The sequence below is a fragment of the Gopherus flavomarginatus genome, chromosome 1, assembly GCF_025201925.1.
Source record: "Gopherus flavomarginatus isolate rGopFla2 chromosome 1, rGopFla2.mat.asm, whole genome shotgun sequence".
Lineage (NCBI taxonomy): Eukaryota > Metazoa > Chordata > Testudines > Testudinidae > Gopherus > Gopherus flavomarginatus.
The window spans coordinates 66,246,598-66,270,772 of NC_066617.1; the positions used below are offsets into that span (position 1 = coordinate 66,246,598).

Genomic DNA, 24,175 nt, shown 5'->3' on the forward strand with positions numbered 1-24,175 from the left:
AATAACTATGGAATGATACCAATCTGTGTTAGTCATTCAGCAGTTTGAGCATTAGCTGTAATGAAATAGGACTGAGAAAACAAGTCACTCATACTTTCTATACCCCTTCTGAAACAATGCTTTCTTTAATAGCACTGAAAATGATTCTGTTCTGTCTATGCTAGCAGTCAAATCATTTTCATTCACTGGTTCAGGGGTATCCATTGCAGATGGCAGCTGTTAGTAATGGGGTCCGTTTCCTAGTGTAGATAGTGCTACACAGGTGTTATGATCTGCCTAAGGCCTCCTAGTGAATTACTGAGTCAGTGGTACGCTGGGCTAAGAACTCACTTGTTCCTGGTTCTCAGTCCTATGCTTAGATCATGCAGTGTCCTGTTGTGTGCACACTCTTCATGTGTCTTCAAGAATACTGTATTAAGAAATAAATGTGTTGGGGCATGGCAAGAGGGGGGAAAGAATATAATTAAGTTATAGTTAAATGAACTCAAAAAAGAAACACATTTTAATTTTATTCTAGACTAAGGGTTAATTTATTGTGTATTAAATCAATTTTAATCAGCTAAGAATAAAATGTTTCTTTCACTTTAGATTTGGTGCTTTGACTGTGGATGGCGGCCTACGGAATGTAGACTGTATCTAGTCAACAAAGGAGCATGAAAGGACTGTTCATTTTTCACAAAAAAAAAATGCTATAAGGGGCATCTAAATGCAGAAAAACCATTCTGTACAGCAATTTTTTTCTGCAACTCTAGTATAACAAAAGTATGTAAATATGTATATACTGTAAATATAACAATTATATCAGGTTTTTTTGTTAATGTTAAAATAGAATCACTGTTAAGTTTTCTGAGATGGTTATACATGTTATCCATTTAAGGAACTCTGGCAAAGGATTACATCATGCATAATGCTTAAATAGACATTCAGTGAATGCTGATTTTTAGGTCGTGATTTACTTTTGTTTTTTGAAAGAGAACTTGTGGCTTGAACTAGCCTGCATTTAGAGAAGTTATTAATAGTTTTTAAAGCCTTGGTTCCCAAACTTGGGGATGTGTGGAATAATGTTTGGGGGGCACCACTAATTTAAGGGGCGCCTGGGCTCCCCTTAATACCAGTATGTTATTTCAGAACCTAGTCAAGGACTCATCATCAGCTACAGTACTTGAATGAAGAGCATTTGATCTTGTCTTTGCTTCTGTAATTCAATGTGAACAACATGCACTTAGGACAAAGAGAGGAGATATGTTTCTTCCCCCTTGTCTACCAAGTTAATAGTCCACTTGTGTGTCAGAAAATAAATTCACAAGGTTTTTAGTCCTGTCCATGTTGGATGCCATGTTCTCCATGATAATCATTTGGCTCAGTATTATGGGAGTTTAGTGTTGGAATCCATAAACCATTTTCCATCTTGCTTCAGTGCTTTTAACATCAGCAAAACAACTATTTTTTAAAAATGTAATTCTCAGAAAGAGACCAAAACCAACAAAGTACAATGTCACAGCTTATGACTAATAAGACTTATGACTAATGTTAAACTTGTGAGAGAAAATATAGTAATACTTTTTTACATCTGTGGTACCCCATACTGCAGGCTTCTGGCATCTAACAAAAATCATTTGAAACCAAAAGCAGCTACGAAATAGAAAAGTTAGCACATTCAAAACCAGTAACTGCATCCAGCCCAACCTCAAATACAAAATTAATACTACAGCCTGCTCCTCCAACATTGCACAACTCAGCCTAAAACATGGAGAAGAAAACTGTCTGCTCCAAAACCTATGAAATTAAAAAGGAAGCAGACATCCCGTGTCTTGCCACCTCCTGTAGTCTGCTGCATATTATTGAGGAAGAGCATTCAAGGATCATGGGCCTTCTGAAGCAAAGGCCTCATCCTTTCTCTTTTGAGACAATGCCAGGGATGTCCTACAGTTCCATCTCTGCCATTCCTATTCTCAATAGAGCATGTAGGGTAACATGTAGTCCCTCAAATAGATTAGTCCTAGATTATTTCATGCTTTATGTAACAACAGTAAAACCTTGAAGCATGCAACCAAATGAAAAGCAGCCAGTAACAGGTATATATGTGTGTAAGACTCAGTCTTGTGGTGATTATTCCTTTGTCTTTCTGCCCCCATCACAGTATAGGAATAAAAACATTAAAATGTATTTTATACTTAAAATGGAAGTTATGAAGTTGGTTTTTCTGGTTGGTTGCTCCAATATTAAAGCAGGATATACACTGTTTTATAGTCTCTGATACTGGGTTCCTATCCTTACCTGTTCAAATATAATTTACCCCTACATATAGTAAAAGATGTTCCTCAGCTTGCAAACTTTTTTTTTAAAAATTGCTCTCCAAAACTGGTGCAGCAATTTTGTTGCCCCAAACAAGAAGAAAAAAATCCATTTTTTCTGGTTTAGCCATGTCATTTAAAAGTGTTTACTGCGAAGTATTTAAATTATGGGAATATTTTAGGGCCAGATTGTGCTAGCATTCACATTAATGTCATTAAATTTTATGTGCATAGATGTTTGAAGGATCAGGTCCTTAAACTGTACATAAATGTATATTAGAATCACTGAGATTATTTCTATGCCTATGTTATTTTGTTCATTATTTTAAGGTATTTTAACTTTGGAAAACAAATTATATTGGTTGAAAGATCAAATTTTCAGAGAAAAGAGAAATGTAAGAGGAATAGAGGAGTCTTATTTCTCTTACATTGAAGCCATCTGAATGGGGAGAGTTAATTGTTGTAAACATAGAGTTTGTATGTCACAGTGTACAGTCGCTTACTATTTTCACAAGGATGAAAATGTTCAATTTTTTTTCTATCATGTTGCTTCATAACATGTCAGTTTTAAAACAGTGCTGGTTTTAGTCTTGTACTCCCACCACTAATATATGTAGGCTTGTTAAAATTGTTTTGAAAAATAATTTGTTACATCTGGCTAATGGACTTGAAGTAATCAGTTAAGCATATTACTGATTACTTTCTTATGAAACTTCCCTTATTGGCTTTGATGCCTGGTGTGTCATGAGATTGGCTATGTTCATACCAACTGTCATAATATTGTGAGCCCTTAATATGGAAAGTAATAGGTTTGCCAAGACAGACAATTGATAGTATTATGGGTTTTTCCCCCCTCTGAAACGGAATTACTACTTTAGAGTTATAGTGTTAAGTAACTGATTAAAGTAATACATTAGCAAGCCTGTCTACATATTAATTGTAAAATTGCATGAGTGAATGACTTGTATACATAAATACAATACCAACAACTTATTCTAAGATGTCTTTAATTTCCAGGCTTCTTTTCATAATTTATTTTCATTTTGTTTTGTAAAAATTAGCTTTTAATGTTCATGATGTACCATTATTTCCCCCTTAAACCCAAATGAAATATAAGGAATAAAATTACAAGTGTCAAATCATTATTTAGATTGCAGTAGCAGCAAAAGTGTGCTCAGTACTGTCCTAATACAGAAAAGAGAGTTTCTGTCCTGCCCAATAATGAAAGCACTAGCACAGACTAGGTGCCAGCAGCAACTAACTTTTTTACTACTGTATTGTTTAAGCTTGTTCTGAGCAGTGTGAGTGTGCACATATTGTGTCCCCTCAGTGCCCATCCTACCTGATATCTTTTCTGCACAGGAGCTCCCAGTGGTGGAGCTGAATCATTGCTAATACAATAGCAGAAGCTTTAAGAAAAGCATCACTATAGTCACAGTATGTGGGACTTCATAAAATACCTAAAAGGTATAATGCTATGGCATGAATTACAAAAGGCAGAAGGAGACACTTCAATCATAAACATTTTAAAAAGCTGAACAAGCCTTGAAAGGGAGAAAAGGTGAAACAATGAACAAATGAGCTAGAGAAACCTGTTTGGGTAAAATTAGAACCAGTCTCTAGCCAATTCTGAAACAGCTCACTCTTTCATTTAAGTTTGACTGTTCAGTATTCCAATATGTAACTTTCATGCATGTTTCCTACCTGTCACTTTCTGATTCTGATTTTGATTTTTTTTGATGGATGTATTAACTGTAATAGGTCCAAAATGATTAGTCTCCAACCAACCTGATACTAATAGTTTCATTGAAGTAGAGAGGAAAGATATCAACTTTTACAATAATGCTTGTTGGAAAACACTAGGCCTATCTCTGGTGAAACTAGGGTCTGGTCTATGCATAAAAAGTTTGCCACCACAGCTGTGTTGGTTAGGAGTGTGGAAAAAAATCACAACCTAACCAACATTGCTATGCAGGCAAAAGCCCTAGTGTAGATGTGGTTATACCAGCAAAAAAATCCTTTTGCCTATATAGCTTATTTCATGCAGGGAACTCTTGCCAGTATTAGCTATATTTCCACTATGAGGATTTGCCAGAGTAGTTATTCTGGCAAAAAGTCTAGTGTCGACAAGATCTAGGCATGCATGGAAGAACCTCTGCAATATTGTAGCAAGGTCATGTAGCAACTGCTTTAGTTAAGGTTATAAAAGTTACTGTAAACTTCCTTTTTCAGTCCAGTCAAACTTTCTGAAAGCTCTGCCTCTTGAGCTGAAGTTTTTCATGTTTAGTGCCAACACAAAGTTTCTTTTGATTAATTGGAGCATACTTCAATCAAATCTGAGTTCTGTACAGCTTAAAAAGGAAGTTTTCCTATTTAATAATAGTGCAACTTATTTGTATCACAAAAACAGATGAACTGTTATATGTGAAACTTTGTATGGATATAGACCTTGCGCTGCGATGTACATGATTTACTACAGTTTAGAAATATGGGGTGAAGAAATTAGAGTTGTTGCTGTTTAAAATTTGCCCAGCTACTCATAGAAAGCACACCTAAGTTCTGAGTTATGATATGAATCCTGAATGTGCTACACATGTGCACAAAGCTAACTTAGCTTTCCAATAAAATCCATAGTCCCTTACTTGCTAAAAACCAGTATGGGCATTTGTTCAAAAGGTTAAAGGAATCCCAGAACTTGGAAAAGGGATCTCCCTTCTGCACTCCTCCAGTATTCTCCACCAAACTACTTTGCCCATGGCTTGGGGCACATTGGGACATTTTGCTATAAGGTAAAGCTTGTCTGTGCAGGAGACAGCTTTCTGAGTAATGAGTCCAAGACTGTGGCACAAACTCTCAAAAAAACTGATCAGCAGAAACCTTAGCACCTTCCCCTCTAAGTGCCACTTCTTCCACCATGTCTTCTCTAATAAATATATATATTAAACAAAAAATTCTACCAAAATGAAATACTGCATTGCACCCAGTTCTCTGGGGGAAGATGTTGAGAGTGAGAGAACAAACTGCATTTGACAGATTTCAGAGTAGCAGCCGTGTTAGTTTGTATCTGCAAAAAGAACAGGAGTACTTGTGGCACCTTAGAGACTAACCAATTTATTTCAGCATAAGCTTTCGTGGGCTACAGCTCACTTCTTCAGATGCATAGTGTGTTCCATTCTATGCATCCAAAAAAATGAGCTGCAGCCAACGAAAGCTCATGCTGAAATAAATTGGTTAGTCTCTAAGGTGCCACAAGTACTCCTGTTCTTCATATGACAGATGTTAGTCATGTTCAATGTTACTGGAAGGTGCTCAGGTACTATGGGGATGAGAGCGGGTGGTATAAGAGTCTATTATGGTATATTGATAGCTGTGCTATAGTTAAGATTGCATTACAGTTTTAAGAGGAATTTTATACTTGTATTTGTAAAAATCTCAAAAATGGCAAAAATATAAATTTTGAGCATTTTGAAATTTTCATGGTGGTTTGATTAAAAAAAAAATTGATACAGAAAGGATGATTTTTTAATTCTTTCTGGTGATTTTTTTTTTCCACAAGATTGTCCTGGTTTTCTTTTTACCTCTTTTGCAAGAAATCTAAAATACTGTGCAATTTGTCTTTTGGGTATATTTTTGCTTCTTGTGTATTGATTCTTAGAATATCAGTTACACAGTAGCATGTGTCTATAGAATATTTTATTACTTTTTATTCATAACAAAAGAGATGTCAAATTTTAATCTGGTGACATATTGGCTCTGGGAAGGAGGAAGTTCCTGAGCTGGGAAAGAGGAGAGCAGGGAGTTTGTATTGTCAATTTTAAATGCTCTTGCAATTCACTACCCTTATGATAGACTACACCAACAAACCCCAACCTAGAAGGCAGGGAAGAGGCGCTGAAACTCTTCCCCCTTGCCCTCTGCAAACAGAGAATCTAGGTCTCTAATATGACAAACCCCAATCTTGTCCACTGCATCACATTGCTTCCTTTCAGAGTGAGTAAACCAGATTTCCTTTTCCTCTCTCCGTAACTACTATAAACCACACTCTTCTCCCAGAGCCAAGTATAGAATACAGGATTCCTAATTGCCAATATTCTACTGCTGACTGCTAAACAGTTGTGTAATCCATTGTTAGGGTGTGTCAATTCCTCTTCCAGTGACTGTTCTAGAACAGAACTAGTAATTATTTCTGTAGCTCAAAAGGTAAAAGGCCTAAGCTAGGGATCTGCAGATCAAAAAATTCAAATCCTGCTGCTAAACTATATGAAGGCTGGCATGGTCACATGTGATTCACACAGTAAAAATACTTCTTTAAAACAGGTTTGTACCTTAAAGCTATGACAAACTGTAAATTATGGTGTGGATCACCAAAATACATGTTTCGCATTTCACCTCTCTCTCATTTTGCTTGTAGCCCATTGGTCAAAGTGTGTTTTGTGTCCCCTGTTGTGCTAAACCCATGAGTTATCTCCTAGATCAGCTTTCATCTCCTGCAAATTGCTTCATATGTCTCTTCTTTCTTATGCTCTGCAATATGCTAGTAATACTTCTTTACTTTTTAAAAATGTTTTGAAAACTACAGGACAAAAGTGCAATTTAAGTATATTGGTCAATTACATTCTGGCAGCTTTGGTCAAGGGTGGCTGGGTTCATCAATCGCAAAGCATGATGCAAAGTTTGAGATTTTTTAAGAAATGTATTTTAGTTATGAGCTCTGTGTTTAAACTTTTGCAAGCTAGCAGAGCAGGAAGCAGTGGAGACCGAAACAACTTATTTTTGAGCCTCTCCGACATAGGCATTTGAAGCAGCATTAGAGTTAAGCCCCCCAAAATCAAGAAACCAGTTAAAATGAATGTTGCAACTTTAACGCCTGCCTCTGCTTCATGACACTCTTTAATTCAAAATTTAACATTCAAAATGATCTGGACAAACTGGAGAAGTAGTCTGAAGTAAATAACATGAAATTCACTAAGTACAAATGCAAAGTACTCCACTTAAGGTATGGTGGGTAGTAACTGATCTATTGGGCATCGACGCCCATACTCCACCTCAGCAGGAGGAGTAAGCAGCGTCAGTGGAGCCGCAGCAGTCAACTCGCCACAGTGAGGACAGCCAGGTAAGTCGAACTAAGATACTTCAACTTCAGCTACACCAATAGCTGAAGTTGCATCTCTTAAATTGATTTCCCCTCCTGCCCCCAATGTAGACCAGCCCCCAAACAATCAGTTGTGTACATACCAAATGGGAAATGACTGCCTAGGAAGGAGTACTGCGGAAAGGGATCTTGGGGGTCAGAGTGGATCACAAGCTAAATATAAGTCAACAGTAACACTTTTGCAAAAAAAGCAATCATTCTGGGCTGTATTAGCAAGATGCGAGAAGTAATTCTGCTCTACTCCGTGCTGATTAGGCCTCAACTGGAGTATTGTGTCAAGTTCTGGGTGATGAGGACAAATTGGAGAGAGTCCAGAGAAGAGCAACAAAAATGATTAAAGGTCTAGAAAATATGACCTATGAGGGAAGACTGAAAAAACTGAGTTTGTTTAGTTTGGAGAAGAGAAGACTGAGAAGGGATATAACAGTTTTCAAGTACATAAAAGGTTTTTACAAGGAGGAGGGAGAAAAATTGTTGTTCTTAACTTCTGAGGATAGGACAAGAAGCAATGGGCTGAAATTGCTACAAGGAGGTTTAGGCTCGACATTAGGAAAAACTTCCTGTCAGAGGGGTTAAGCACTGGAATAAATTGCCTAGGAAGGTGGTGGAATCTCCATCATTGGGGATTTTTAAGACCAGGCTCGACAAACACCTGTCAGGGATGATCTGGATAATACTTAGTCCTGCCTTGAGTCCAGGGGACTGGACTAGATGACCTCTTGAAGTCCTTTCCAGTTCTGATTCTACATGATGGTGCGATTTTTCTGCTACAATAGTTCTACACTTTCTCATGCCCACTACATGGTACTGTCTATTCATTACTCTTTGTAGACTCAGCAGCCCATCACAGTAACTTACCCAAGCAAACTTGATCCCTGACCTAGAGCTTCTCCGATCCAACCAGCGGTGGCCTGGCAGAGGGTGGAGGGGGCTCTGTGACACGGATCCGTCCGCAGTCTCCTAGCGCTGCCTGGCTGTAGTGACATCCGATTCCCCATGCCGAGGGGCCCAGGCAGAGGAGGGAGGGGGCAGTGTGGGACACATGATTCACCACCCCACGCCCCCCCCCACAAATTTCCCTGGACACTGGCAGAGGAGGGAGGGGGCAGTGTGGGGGACACACACACACACTCTCTCTCTCTCTCTCTCTCCCCCCTGGGCACTGGCAGAGGAGGGAGGGGGCAGTGTGGGACACACACACACAGACACTCTCTCTCTCTCTCTCCCCCCCCCCCGGGACTGGCAGAGGAGGGAGGGGGCAGCGTGGGACACATACACACACACACACACACACTCTCTCTCTCTCTCTCCCCCCTGGGGACTGGCAGAGGAGGGAGGGGGCAGCGTGGGACACATAAACACACACACACACACACACACTCTCTCTCTCTCTCTCCCCCCCCCCGGGGACTGGCAGAGGAGGGAGGGGGCAGTGTGGGGGGGACACACTCTCTCTCTCTCTCTCTCTCTCTCTCCCCCCTGCGGACTGGCAGAGGAGGGAGAGGGCAGTGTGGGACACACACACACACACACTCTCTCTCTCTCTCTCCCCCCAGGACACTGGCAGAGGAGGGAGGGGGCAGCGTGGGACACACACACACACACACACACACTCTCTCTCTCTCTCTCTCTCTCTCCCCCCTGCGCACTGGCAGAGGATGGACGAGGCTCTGCTCAGCGCCCGCCCTGGGCAGGTGCAGCCGCAGGCAGCGCGGTGCCTCCTGCCTGCGCGGCTGCAGCCGGGGGAGCGCAGGCGGCGCGTCCTACCTGAGGCGCCCGCGGAAGCTGCGGGCTGCGCATGGCGGCGGCGGCCCCCCCCGCCCGGCGGAGCCCCCAGCCCGCGGGAGAAGAGGAGGAGGCTGCCGCGGGTGCCGGTGGTGAGGGCGCCCCGGGCTGCCCGGCCCCCTGCGCTGCCCGCCCTGGAGCTCTTCATGTCGCTGTCGGAGCAGCCGCCGCAGCCCCGCGCGGGCAAAGCCGCAGCCCCGGGCCCGGTCTGCGGCCGCTGGCGACCCGGCCCGCAGCGCCCGCGCCACGTCCGGGCCATCTTCGAGCCCGAGCCCGAAGGCCAGCGCGGGCAGCGGCACCGCTTCAGGCTGGAGGAGGCGGTGAGGACCTGGTGCGACCTCTGCTGCCACTTCATCTTCTCCCAGAGCCTGCGGTGCGCGGGTGAGAGCGCCCCCCACCCTGCCCCGCTGCCCAGCGCTGGTGGCCTCCCCGCCCTCTGCCCTGCCCTCGCCATCTCTCTCTCCCGGCCCCCCCTCCGCTTGTCCTGCCTGCTCTGCCCCTGCTGCTTCCCCGCCTTCTCCAGTGGTCCCAGGTTCCCTCCTCCCTCCTTCCCCGCCGGGGACAGGGCGATGTTCGCTTAGAGCCACGTTCAAAGCAAACTCCCTGGTCTAGGTCTGTACCTCGCCTTGCCCAGGGCCTTTGAACATGGTTGGGTATCTGACACGAACCAGCTAAAGCTGACTAGGAACCTGCTTTGGTCACAGTCCTGATTAAGCCGGGTGCCTAGTTATGAAATAGGGTCGTAAGGCATCTAATGACATGAGAAATAGCTACAAGTATCTGCTGGTGTAAACACCTGCCAGGGCAAGAAGCTGCTTAGGGTGGTTACAAGGAAATCCAGGATGACTGAGTAATGGGGTGGAATTTACCAGAAACATTTAGGTTGTACATCAGGAAAAACTGGCTAATACTGAGATCTGTTCCTGGGGAATAGTTATCTAAAGGGTGTGGTGGAAGCTTCATGACTTGGAACATTTAAACTAGACTAGACAAAAACCTGAAAACACGCAGTATGGAACAATCTTATATTGGCAGAGGAAGGGATTATGATTTTCTAGATCTTGCTCAGCTCTGACTTCTGTATTATACAGAACTGTTTGTAGGTAGAATCATTGTAATTATTCTAATTTTTCATATTCTATAAGTTGGAGAACGAAAATGTATTAGGTCATCTACTCCATCCCTCTTCCGTCACAGGGTTGTCTTGCAGCATGTTTTCAAGTAGCAGGGTTTTATTTTTGTATTATTTCTGGTGTGGGGAAGAGGAAAGCCAACCACTGGGTTTTAAGTAAAACCATTTTCTTAAGATCTCAACTAGTTTTAGTTATATCTCCATCATTTTCAGTCTCATTTTTATGTTGTCATTGCTCCAATAACATACTTCATGTATTTGTATAGGTGTGTTTTTAAACGTTTGTACATGTAACAAAACCACTACAAAGAAAACAATAGTTATGCTCTGTGAACCTGCTTTTGTATGTGAAGACTAGAAGGAGATCTGAGGTGGTTTTTAACCTGGTGCTCTGAAACTAGTTTTATCTTGCTAAGTAGAGCTATTTTGCAACCCCATTTTCAAACTATACTTCCTCCTTTTAGCAGAACACCATAGCACATACCTTAGATACAACAGATTTGTGATATAATTTATGGAAGTGTGCGCTATGGACCAAACTAACCTTCCCTGAAGCAGTCCAGAGATTCAGTCCAGACAAATATGATTCCTTCAGCTCTCTGACACCCTAGACAGGTTTGTGGTACATCCTCAATCTGGTTTTCAGCAATATCTTAAATTTATTGAAGAGACACCATCGGTCTGAAGCCTACTCAATTTTACAAAATGAGTTAAAAGTAGCTTCAGATACTACACTTGCCCTTGCGGCTACCTGCTAATTTTTGTCATTTTAGGACCATATTTGTAATCTGCTGTTAACACTGAAAATGCCTTATTCTGTTTATGTGTATTGAAATTAGGAGTTAAAATGGGATAGCATACTGGTTCAGATTTCTAGGGGTACACAACAGACCTAATCTGAAGGAACCGCATGGGCACAGTAAGGTCCAAATAACTATACAAAACATGTAAGGCCAAGTGCCCTGGCTACATATATACTTTGCTGCTGTGGCTGGATTGTGGTAGTTTCTGAAACACAAAACACCAGTGAGGGCCACTAGAGGGCCAGCAAATTCTTTGAAGGGATACTGCCCAATTCCTACACACACTGTGTACAATGAAGAGTAGTCATATAATGTGGTCCACTCCTATACACTTGAGTTTTCATATGTCCTCTATAGAGAGGATATGCCATTAACTATGTTTCTAATTTGTGCAGTTTCACTAGCTAGTCTTCAGTTTCTCATAACTCATTTTGGACTAAGATGTCCTTTTCTTCTACCAGGTGAAATACTAATTCATTGTTCCATTGTTTAGTTCTTTCATTTTAATTACAATACTGTAACATAAAGTACATACACAAATACCTCCTCATTGTTATTTGTTACTTTAGGAAAATGTTCTGTGTTTAAAATTTTTAATTTAGTGCTTGTGAACCACGCTAGCTTGACATCCTTGCAGCCTGAAGTTTTCTTTTTGTCACATAAAGGATGAGCAGCTGCAGTGCAAGCTTCCCCACACTATCCTACCAGCGTCACTCTACCACATTGGGTAAGGCTCATCTCTATGGCTGTAGCTATACTAGTCTTTGTTTCTAAAATTTCCCACTATTGCTTACAGTGCTGTAGTCCTAATGGTGGTAGGAACAGTGGGAGTTTTATTGAACACAGTGAGTTGCTTGCATTTTTACCACCATGTCATCTAATCCTGATCTGAGCAAGTCTAGACGATGTGAAAAAATCACCAGCAGTGAAAGCTGCCTTGTTTAAACTACATCTCCCGTTGAGGGGGGTGCAATAGGGTTGGCAACACTGGGAAATTTTAGGGAAGAAGCCACTCAAGACAAGGAAAAGGCTAGTGAGAGGGTAGTTGTCTCCATATCCGTTCAGTGCTTTTGCTTTAGCTGCTATTGTATCAACACCCCTATGCATCTTATTCAGGTTTGAATACTTGTATATAGTATATTGAGGGACAAAGGTCTCCTTGTGTGACAATTGCTGTGAGAGCCATTCTTAGTAAAATAGTTCCAGTTCAAAAAACTGAAACAGTTGTCATACTATGCTACTGAGATTAACCTAGTGTAATCCTCAGTGGACTGAAGTGTTAGACTGCAGGAACTGTTATCTCCTTTGCCTTTGATTTACATCACCAAGCCTTTGATTAGCAGCAGCTATTTGAAACTCAGGGAAGGACAGAAAGATCAATCAATGGATAATTCTCTTATATAACATTCCATTCTGGCTGAAGAGAAGGTAGTAAACTTGTATTGGTTTCTGGTAAAGTGTAAGAGTTGCTTTAATTAGTCTCCTTGCTGTTCCAGCTTTACGCAATACTCTGTTGGTTTGAATGAGAATACTTAATATAACTTGATTGTGCATGAAAAACAATTTAGCTTTAGTATAACTGTGAGAGGCCCCAGGATGTTTTTATATAAAAATTGACTTAAAATATATTGTATTTATTAGCTTATGTGATGGATCAAATATTCTGGTGCTAGTAGGAAAAAAAATCTTAAAATTTCAGCCTTCATAATATATCCTCCAGCAAAACTTTCCCTTCACAGATACAGCTTTCAGTGATTATATCTTCTCTAAAACTAGCGCCATCTTTATGACTTACAGTACTTCAAGCCATTCTGTCAAATTGCAGTTTCAATAGCACAGGAAATGGGCAGATAAATAATTTATAACCTCTGCATGAATACATCTTTTTTTAAAAGCTGTAAACAATAGCTCAGATGCACAGATATTTCAAGAAGCTGATATTTTATAGTTTTGTAATATTTTTCTCGTATTGAGGCAGTCATTGGCTTTATTTTTTTCAGCATGAACTCAAACCAAAGCCCAAAATACTAGAAAATCCTGGAGAAAGGATGGGGGATGGGAAAAGCAAGCATATGGTGAATTATTTTACCTCAAAACTAGAAAATGGTGATTACATACCATAGCCATTAGCATAATATTTTTCACAGCCTACCCTTCTGCAAGTATTTAGAGAGGACTGAAACTAAACTAGATCCAATAGTAATGGTTTATATTTATCTATTGTGCCTTCCATATGAGGATCTTACAACACTTCCCAAACACTGGGCCAGGTCCTCACCTGCTATCAATTGCCATATATTCACTAACTTAATTACAGTGATTTAAAGCTGCTGAGGATCTGGACCATTAATGAGTTTATCCATACTATTATAATTCCCATTTTATTTACTGGGAAGCTGACACAGAGAGGTCATTGACTTTCGCCAAACACATCTCTGATAGAGCCAAAACTAAAACTCTGATCTCCTCATTTTTAAGATATGTCTATATTTACACAATATTTGGATGTGTAATTCTCCCCAGTGACATTCTATAGGTAAGTTATCCACACTCCTTTCCTCAGCTCTTCCTCATCTTCCTTCTTGTTGTCCTCCACATTTCAGTTGCATTTTGTAACTATCATGGTTAAAATTAAATGAATCAACAGCAAGAGGTAGAGGGCACACAAAGACAGACATCAAGGTTCAGTTGGAGAGTTCAGTTCTTTCACTCTACTCTCGTTCCCAAAACACTGACTATTTGCAGAGTATATATGTGAGTATTCCCAAGTATGAATTCCCCTCCATCAGCTGTGGTACTTGGAGAGGCAGGATAGTCTTCTGATTAAAGTACAAGAGTGGGGCTGGTCCAGTACAGCTATGCCAGTTGTAGCAATGGTGGAAGTTTGCAGGGTCCAGGCATTTTTACAACTGTATCATTGAATCCTGCAAGGGGAACTTCACTTGTGTTATATTGCCACAATTCAACAATGAGATGTTCTGACAGCTGAAGCAGAGGGAGGACTGGCTGACTAGTATGCTAGGTCTGATATTGCAGTAACCTATAAAGGTTTCCACAGTTATAGGGATTTTGTCAGTCAGAGGAATTCCTAAATGCTTTAAAACTCACTTTACCCACCACTAAAATGGTATATGCCCCGTGTGTTAAACAGTAGACCACACCATTACACCACATTTTAGGGAAGGAAGTGACGAACAACAACAACGTTATATTGAAACTCAGATAATTTAGTTAATCACAATGTAGTTTTCATAAATGTAAACTAGACTAAGATGCCAGGACTAACAGCCCTACTTTTGCCAAAAATGTCTTGGGTTTTCAAATGGCCACAAGAGTTGCTGTATGTCAACACCTCCAACACAGCAGCATCTCCCAGCTGGATCATTGGTATGCTACTGGGAAAGAAGTAACCATGTACCAAATCACCAAGACATTCTAGGATCACCAGAGGTGGCTGGGGTTGCTTTTTTTTAATTTGCTTCTATCCATGTTGTGACCAGGATCAGTTCTGTTTGGTTTGACAGGTCAGACAACATCAGAGTTTGAGGTGCTCTCACTGTAGACAAAAGAACATACAATTAAAGAGAACGTCAGAATAAAATTAGCTCAGAAAGTTCTTAATGGCTGTATCAAGACAATGCACTAAAATAGTGTGTGTGCACAGGCATGTATGTAGTACCACCTAAGAGAATATGACCGCAAGATCTTTGCATCAGGGACTGTCTTTGTGTTTGTTGTATTTAGCGCAATGGGGCCATGATCTTCATTGAGGCTTTTGGGCACTACCACAGTACAAATAATAATACAGAATTACTGCAGTGCTTGTAGAACTGTCAAGAATGTGATCGGGATGTCAGGTCAGAACTCAGGCAGATCTAATGGTCAGAGCCATGGGGCTAGCCAGGCCTGGAGTTTAGAGCAGAGCCAAGGATCAGGACCACATGATACCCCAGGGCATAGTCAAGAGCAGAGCTGAGAGGGTCAGAACCACAATCAGAAGCTAAATACCTGAGCCAATGGGTGAGCCAGAGACTTGGTCAGGAAGCAGAGCCAGGGCATGTCAAGGATGGAGAAGGGTAGGGGCTGATAGAGGCACAAGAGCAGGTTGGGCAGGAGGTGTTATAGGAAGCAGGACCAAGCACCACAGATTGAGCAGCCAGCAAGTTGTGGCTGTTGCTGGGTTTAATAGTAGTTAGGAGGTGCAGTCAGTCAGGAAGTGCAGTCAATCAAGCAGCCTCTCTAAGGATCAGTTGTGTCTAGTGTGTTGCTAGGAGTCTCCCCCTGCTGCATCTGGCTCCCTCACAACTAAGTACTAAATGTTTTGGGGTGGACCCAAAAACTGGTTGTTTTCATTCATCTGATACAGACTGAAACATATTTTTGAACAACTTGGATGAATAAGATCAGGACTGAAACACACAGTTCAAAGGAAAATGTTCTTTCATTCGGAAGCAAGGGGACAAGGTGCATATTATTCAAGCAGCAAAGAAGCAGATCTTATTTCTTAGAATAAACTAAAACACTGATTATATCTTTATCTGGATGGACATTATCCCAGAAAGAAAAATCAAGTGCTATAAACTACTTCTGTTAACAAGGGACTTTGTGGTTGAGCCCTTGTTGCTGTTTGGGGTTACTTTTCAAGAGAAGTCTTTCATTTTTTAGGAGACCAGAGCTGCATACAGCCCTCTTAACCCTCCCATCCCTAATTTTCCAGATTAAGAAATAGAAAGATACTCCAGATCTACGTAATGCTTTTGTCAGGGCCATCCTTAGGATTTATGGTGCCCTAGGCGGGATTGTTAAACTGGTGCCCCTGTGCCTGTCTTGCTCTTAGCAACACAAACATAAGCTTACACTACTGGAAAACTTGCCACATGCATGTTATTAAAACCAGTTTAACTTAATTAAGCACACTGTAATGCTGATGGACTAGCACTAAAGAAGTAGCACTATAGAAAAAATTCTGATTTGACATAATGATGCAAATAATATAATTTTTTTAATTTGTCAACATTTTATTGGAAATTTCTATGCAGAGGTATTGAAACAAGGATTTGGTTGTAATTAAAAATAATCTGGCTTTTTTGGCTGCAAAAGCAGTAATAATGTCATCGTATGACAAAGACAAAGTGGTGTCTTGTTTGATTGAAAGAACAGCAAGACAAATCAAGTGTTCCTGACTCCTTGTAGAGCGGAGATTGTTTTTAATGAGCTTTAGTTTTGAGAAACTCCATTCTCCTGATGCTGCTGTTACAGGAATTGTCAGTAGAATACGAGTGGCAATGTAGACATTAGGATATATGTCAACAAGTTTGCTGGTATGAGTAAACTGTACAACGTCCGTCATCGATTTTGCATGTGGCAACATTGATGACAGTACTCAATTCTTCATACAGTTCAAGTCCATTTAAATCAAAACGATCGCTGTGCTTCAGGAGGCTCTCTAGGTCAGGGGTCCCCAACGCGGTGCTCGTGGGTGCCATGGCGCCCGTATGAGCCTCTCAGTGCACCAGCATACTGGCTGGCAGACGAGCATCCGCCAAAATGCCACCGAAATTCGGCGGCGACGCCTCTGGATGGGGCTGCTTGCCGCCGATAAGCAGCGTCATCCAGAAGCGTCGCCATTGAAATGCCGCTGAATTTCAGTGGCATTTCAGCGGATGCTCGTCCACCGCCACGGTCCTTCATCTGGTGACCGCCAGATGAAAAGGTTGGGGACCACTGCTCTAGGTTCTTGCACTTTGTCATTAGTTGCTCTTGTTTTCCTATTTAGTTGAATTTAGTCCTGCTTAGCCTGCTACCAACTGAGTGAATGGAACCCCAGGCCGACAGCGGGTTGAGTTGCTCAGCCGGGGTCTCAGCCACCAGCCTGCTCAGCCTGCTGCCAGCCTGGGGTTCCTTGGGGGTCCCCAGGCCAGCAGTGGGTGCTGAGTGGGGCCGGTGGCCAGGACCCCAGGTGGCAATGGGGCAGCAGCTGGAACCCCAGAGCAGTGGCGGGCTGAGCCACTCAGCCCACCGCTGCATGTCATAAAAAATCAGCTCACGTGCCATCTTTGGCACGTGTGCCGTAGGTTACAGACCCCTGCTCTATACATTAGTAAGGAGATGAGCATATTACAGTTGTTGGAGGGCTCTATTTAGCAGTAACAGGGCTATAGGAAGGACAGTCAACGATTTTTGTTTCTCTGATGAAAACTGGCCCACTTCCTTCCCCATACCAAACTCGTGACAAATTGTTAACAACTTAATTTTCTGTTTTTGGCTAAGAGATTGATTTTTAAAAACAATAATATCTAAATTGAATTCAGGATTGTTAGCAAGCATTTTTGGCAAACAAATTTGTTAAATGACAGTCTAAATGGCAACGCAGTACTGCTTTCATGCTTGGCTCACCCCCCAGCCTGCTGGTCCAACAGCTGCATTAGAGGAGGAGATAGGTGGAAAACTGCAGGACCTCAGAATCCACCTCTTGGGGTGCAGAGTGGCAACAGCAGCAGCAAACACTCAAGTCCGATCACACACCTATGGGCACCACTGCCAGCCCAACAGACCATGGTGAAGTTAGAACAGCATCTGATCTCAGGGACGGGGCACCCATGGAGCCACAGCAGCTCATCCTGCCCTGTGCAGCTCCCCCCCGGATGAGATGGATCACTGCCAGCCTGGGGGAGAGACGTACTCCCCAGCTAGGGTGACCAGATATAGATATCCTGATTTTATAGGGCCAGTCCCGATATTTGGGGCTTTGTCTTATATAGGTACCAATTACCGCACCTAGGGTGACCAGACAGCAAATGTGAAAAATCGGGACGGGGGTGGGGGTGAATAGGAGCCTATATAAGAAAAAGACCCAAAAATCAGAACTGTACCTATAAAATCGGGACATCTGGTCACTCTACAGGTGAGTTCCTTCCCCCACTCCTTCCCAGAGACCCCAGCAGCCAATCCTCTCCTTCAGACTGTGCTGCATTCATCTCTCTCTAGGACCCAGCAGCCCTGCTCTTACATGCTCCACTGCTTCCCATCTGTCCAGGCTCCCAGCAGAGCAGTGCCCCCAGACCTAGTGGTGCCCTAGGCAGCTGCCTGTTCTGCCTATGGCTAAGGACGGCCCTGGCTGTTGTCTAATTTGACCTATACAAACAAATTGGTTTGAGATTTGTGTGGTCTTGATTATTCAGATTGAAGCTAATTTAATTTAATGAGTTACAATAAAATACAATTTGTCATTTTTTAAAAAAAGATCCAAAATACTGAATGTAAGAATTCAATGAAGTAATAATCATTAATTGCTTGTGTTTTGCTACTGGCATCATAATTTAATGTTATGTACTGTAGAAAATGTGTTCTTGTATCATGTGACCTGTTCTGGCATTTGGAAAAAAAAATAGGTGTTTATATTGTTGTTAGATTGAAAAGACACATTCTTAACTTTTGGCTGCCAGGATCTGGAATATTGTTTGTGGGTTTGGAAGGACAACATTTTTTAATTTGGTTCACAGAGTGGATGCATGCTTGTTGCAAGGGGAGGAAAGTGAGTGATTTTGTATATACTAGCTCTACATTTCCTAGTGCACACACACATCTCTGGAATAGTTTTTCTTTTTCCCTTTCCTCAGTCTGGAGGCTGGCATTATTATTTATAATACACTGGTTCATTGAATCACAGGAAAATGTTACTGATTATTTTCAGGAAATTTATCCATGGTGATTAAATCTTTTCTTTTTTTAGCCTTATTAACAGCATGGGTGTATATTTCCATGAATTATTATTATAAGTATACTTTTAAAATATGCAAAACACTGCATACCTGAACAAAGACAAGTTAGGGAACCCAACTGTCTATGCGGAGAAGAGTCCCAACTTCAGGAAAAGATTAAATCAGATTATACTTAGAGGTACCATCAATTAAGAGTAGGCAATTCCTTTTAGGCCATTCCTTTTAAGCATTTAGTGATGAAGCAGTTCTGGGAACTGCCAGACACTCTGTTTAAAAGCTGGCACTTATGAAGTGAAATCTAATGCTTTTGATGACCATACTCTGTGTATGTAATTAAATATATACAAATGTAAAAACTGTAAGGAATTGGGAACCAAATAAAGGTTTTAAAACAGGTTAATGGATGTGTTGTGCTTGCATACTAAAAGGAAGAAACAGAATACTTGCATTAGAGTTCTGACATTTGTCTTACTTTAAAAATCAAATACAGTAACTCCTCACTTAACATTGTAGTTACATTCCTGAAAAATGTGACTTTAAGTGAAACAATGTTAAGAAAATCCAATTTCCCCATAAGAATTAATGTAAATGTGGGGCTAGGTTCCAGGGACATTTTTTTCACCCACACACACAGAAGAAGTTTTAAATAAACAAATTAATACTGTACACAATAATGATGATTGTGAAGCTTGGTTGAGGTGGTGAAGTTAGAGGGTGTGTGGCGGAGCAATGACCCACCGGCACGGCACCTCCTGCTGCTTGTCTTGGGAATTAGCTCTTCCCGCCCATAGCACCCTCTGCAGGCCAGTGTCTTGCTTGTCGCTGGCCCTTTGTCCTTCCCAGACCCCAGTGTCCTTTTCCAAGGGGTTCTGCCCACCACAATACCCCCTCAGTCTGAGTCTCCCCTTCCAGGGGAACTCCCAACCCCCTATCCCACCGTGCCTCAGTGGCTACTGCCCGTCATCATCTAGCCCCTGCTCCCTGGGGCAGACTGCAGTCTGTAAACCACTCATCATCAGCAAGGGGGGATTGGACCAGCTGCCTCTGCCTATATCTGTGCTACCCCTCTGCAGCCCTAGTAACCTTTTGTGGGCCCTTAACTCGGCCTGCAGCCTGGGGCTTTTCCAGGCTGGAGCTCCCCAGCTCCCTCTGCCCTTCCCCAGCACTGCTCCACCCTAGATACCCTTCTCAGCTTCCCAGGCAGTGAGGTCCTTCTCTCTCTGAAGCTAGAGAGCATGTCTTTTCTTCAGCTTCTGGCCCACAGCCCTCTTATAAGGGACAGCTGGGCCCTGATTGAGCTGGCCACAGCTGTGGCTGCTTCTCCAATCAGCCCAGCTTTCCCCTCTCCCCACTGCAGCCCTCTCTGAGGGCTGTTTTATGCCCTTCAGGGCAGGAGCGGGGTGACCACCCCGCTACAGGGTGGAAGTGGGTGGGATATTTCCCAGGGAATGCCATACTGCTAAATAATGAACTAGCATTTGGCTGTGCCCTCAAGGGTTAACACATTGTTGTTAATGTAGCCTCACACTCTACAAGGCAGCACAAATGGAGGAAGGGGAGACAGCATGGCAGACAGAGACACACACCCTGTGTGTTGGAGAGAGAGAGATGCGCATTGCCCCTTTAAGTATGCTGACCCCACTCTAGGTACATTTCCTTTAAAAAGATCAGGAAGTTGAGAGAGCAGCTGTGGCCAGCTCTCTTCTCCTGAGCCCTGTTGTGTCTCCCCCCTGTGCTATATGGAGAAGGGGTAAGGGGTGGGCAGGCGTAGGGGGGAGAGGGACACCCTGATATTAGCCCCTTTTTTCCTCCCTCCCCTGCACAGCAAGCAGGAGGTTCCCGGGAGCAGTTCCAAGGCAGAGGGCAGGAGCAGCACATGGCAGTGGGGGGAGGGACAGCTGAACTGCTGGCAATTGATAGCCTGCTAGGCAGCTGCTGCACAGGAAACTTAGGGGAGCAGGGAGCTGATGGGAGGGCTGCCGGTCCACCCTTGTTCCAAGCCCCCATCAGCTAGCTGCAATGGACTGCTCTTCCTGCAAGCAGTGGACAAAGCAGGCAGCTGCCAAACAACGTTATAAGGGAGCATTGTGCAACTTTAAACGAGCATGTTCCCTAATTGATCAGTAACAAAACAACATTAACCAGGACAACTTTAAGTGAGGAGTTACTGTAATCAGTTCAATTAGTATGCTTTGAGTACTATTTTAAAGGGATCTTTCAGTCCTTAATCAGTGTCCTGCTTTTATTGTAATGTTGTAATTTATACATAAAACATTGCTTTATGCCATGTTCTAATAGGTTATCTACACTAACCATGCTTAACCAGTATAGGAATACCAATGTAACTATACCAGCAAAGTTGTGGTTTACACCGTTGTGGTAAAATCACCCCCCATGAACAAGACAAGTAATACTGGTAAAATCTTTGCTGGTACAGCTTCATCTACACTACGGGCTTCTGGCAGCACAGCTGTGTTGGTCAGGGGCGTGAAGAGGTCTATTCCCTGACGAACATAGCTATGTTGGTGGAAGCCCCTATGGTAGACACAGCCTAAAAGATCTGTCAAACTTGGGGTATATAGACTTTCTTGGGTCCTGAGGCTGCAGAGATCTTTGCACAGTCAGACCACTGCTCCCTTGCAGAACTCAATTGACTTCCATGCTGGCAGATCCGATTGCAGGATTGAGTCTCCATTTTGTAGTTCCTTTTATATTATTTAGTTCTTTCCTTATTGCTTAGATTCAATTGTTACGTTATGCTGCATAAGTAGTATCGGGTTGTAGTAGGGTGTTGGTTTGTCTTTTACAGTTGAAATGCCCCCCAAAAGAACCTACTATTTGCATTTCTTTCTCTCTCATTGAGAGGCTCTTCTGTTTTCCCCTTGTCATCACCAAACGGATCATTGTTCACTCAGTCTTCCCTTGGATGTTAGAGGACTGGCATGGTTTCTTTTGGAGCTCATTGGTGACATTCCATTTTTCCACCAGAAGGACGTAGTGGAGAAGGACATGAAGAACTCATTAATATTCTCATAGCACTTGCAGGCCCTGCTATCCTGGGATAAAGGAACCAAGTTTAATTTTTAACAGTATTTTATGATGATACTCAGAATATTCAATAGAAAGCTATTACTGAAGCATAACAAGCGCAGTGCAGATTAAAAGGATATACGATTTAGATATTCTTCAATATGTAGAATATGTATGTAACCAAAAGTCTTTTGAGTGTGTGGGAAAAAGAAAAACACCTAAATCAAACAGATGAACAAATAAAAATCCAGTGTGTATCAGAGTATTCTAAATGCCTCCTAATTATCAAGGTTGAGGTGCTCCACTGAAGAATTGAAGGTAAAATGTGGAGAGGGAAAGCTTAAGTATTTTTAACATGTTCCTCTCAAAAATATTTATTTTTTTCTTTTTGAAACAAATGTGTGGAACGTACTCTTGAATTTTATGCAATCGCAAATTAGGCTCCAAGAGCTCTCTTAAAATGTTATTCTACAGAGTGAGAACTGAAACAGCCTCTGGATCAAACTAGAAAGGGTTGTTTAGTTTTTTCTTAGGTGAGTTGTCTTACGACATCCAGATTCTCTATGTTAGAAATATCCCAAAAATGTTTTTTGAAAATCACATTGCATTGTGTGTAGGTCATACTTGCACTGAGAATATTTTACTTTAAAATTGTTACACAGCAATTAATGCTACTCAATATTTAGTAAAGAAAGTGTTCTGCTACTTGTTCATTTGGCCTAATAGGCTCCAGTCCATTTATCACTTAGTTGTAGTGTGCCTATCATTTATTTCCCTTCTCCTCTTGTCAAGTTCTGTCCTCCCTCCTTTTCTCTTGGACAGTTTCTTCCTTGCCCTTGTTAATCTGTCTCCCACCCAGCTTGGCCACAGAAGCCACTTTTGCAGTGGTTCTCTCTCTCTCTGGATGTTCTAGGGCAGTAGTAAGCTTCATGGGAGGTAAGCTTTTCAGGACAGGTGTGTTTGTACAACATCTAGCACAACAGGGCCTCAATCTTGCTGACTGACAGTGAAATTGAGGTGGGAGATCAGTGTGCTATCTCAGTGGATGGACCGACCAGGATATTTATGTGCAGTTCGCAAAGTATCACAGGAAGTAAGTAATGGCACTTTTTTTTGTCTCGATGGAGTTTTGGGCTGTAAGACAGTTTAGTTTTTCCTAGCTTACTCTGAATATTGACAAACACCTTTCTGACTTTGCTCATTAGTGTCTCAAAAGAGACAGAGTGTACGAATTCTTAGGCACAGTAGTCTGAGAGTGTGTGTGTGGGGTGGGGAATTTGAAGGAAGTGAAAGGAGTGTGATGAAAAATAGGCTGTGCATTACCTCTTTGTATGTTTTTCTTTCGTATTCCAGTTCCAGTTAATATGTTCTAACAGCTGCCAAGACTATGTCAAAATGTAGAGGGTACAAGATACATCCTTCTGTTTTCTGCCTGTGGAGAGAAAATGTACAAGATTCACATTCATTCATTTGAAGTGCAAACAGCTTGTAATCCCTATCTCCAAATGCAAGCTTCAAAAAAGGAGATTTACAGCATTACACTACATAAAATAGGTTCAAACTAATTTTGTCTTAAACTGATCAAATTAGAATACGATAACATAAGAACTATAATCTCTAATTGATAGGCGATAGGCTTCATGGTTAACACAATAATATTTTCTGTTTTCTATCTTTGACCCCGTTCCCTTTGTAGATAGCTCTGTGCAAGCTCCCAAAGAGAAATCTACTCATTTTGGCACATAGTAAACCAAAGCCTACAGCAAGGTGATCTATCATCCACTGAGTCTAATACTGTGTGTCAAATCATATGATAAGACTGCTCAATATCCTCTCTCCAATTCTAGCCTTTGGCTTTATTTTCCTCTGTTTTCTAGAATGTAACTGCTTACAAGAGTGACCTTTCTTGCTGACTGTAAAATCAAATACCAGTCACTTATAATTAATTATTATTATTATTATGACAACAGTACCTGATAGCTGGCTAAAATTAAGATTAATTTGTTGTTTCCATTATAAACCTCTCTTTTAATCCATTAACAGCTTTTTGTGTTTAATTCATATTTAAGTTTTACACATGCATACAGTACATTTACAACTACCTTAAATAAAGTTAAAGTTGCAATGTGAAGCACAATATCATTTCCCAAGAATTAGCCCATTATCATCATACTTAACCATATCAGCATATGTATACCTTCTCTAACTTTCATTTCAGCATTTTCGCTATTCTCTCTTGACGTCTCCACATTCCAAAC

At 41.8% G+C, this 24,175-nt stretch overlaps 2 protein-coding genes across 5 annotated transcripts in view; both read left to right on the plus strand.

Annotated features, from left to right (window-relative positions):
- TBK1 (TANK binding kinase 1) overlaps nucleotides 1-3,419 on the plus strand; it is a 67,565-nt gene extending 64,146 nt beyond the window's left edge. For 3 of the 4 annotated variants that reach the window (XM_050923581.1, XM_050923601.1, XM_050923591.1), the window contains exon 21: nucleotides 589-3,287. In XM_050923581.1, coding sequence (XP_050779538.1) covers nucleotides 589-640 — 52 coding nt within the window. In that variant the 3' untranslated portion in view covers nucleotides 641-3,287. Of the gene's footprint in view, nucleotides 1-588 lie in introns of all 4 variants that reach the window. The other variant, XM_050923610.1, reaches the window with a different exon arrangement.
- A 6,063-nt stretch (nucleotides 3,420-9,482) lies between these two features.
- RASSF3 (Ras association domain family member 3) overlaps nucleotides 9,483-24,175 on the plus strand; it is a 156,217-nt gene continuing 141,524 nt past the window's right edge. The window contains exon 1 of the mRNA XM_050924069.1: nucleotides 9,483-9,612. The gene's annotated coding sequence lies outside the window, so the exon portion shown is untranslated. The remainder of the gene's footprint in view (nucleotides 9,613-24,175) is intronic.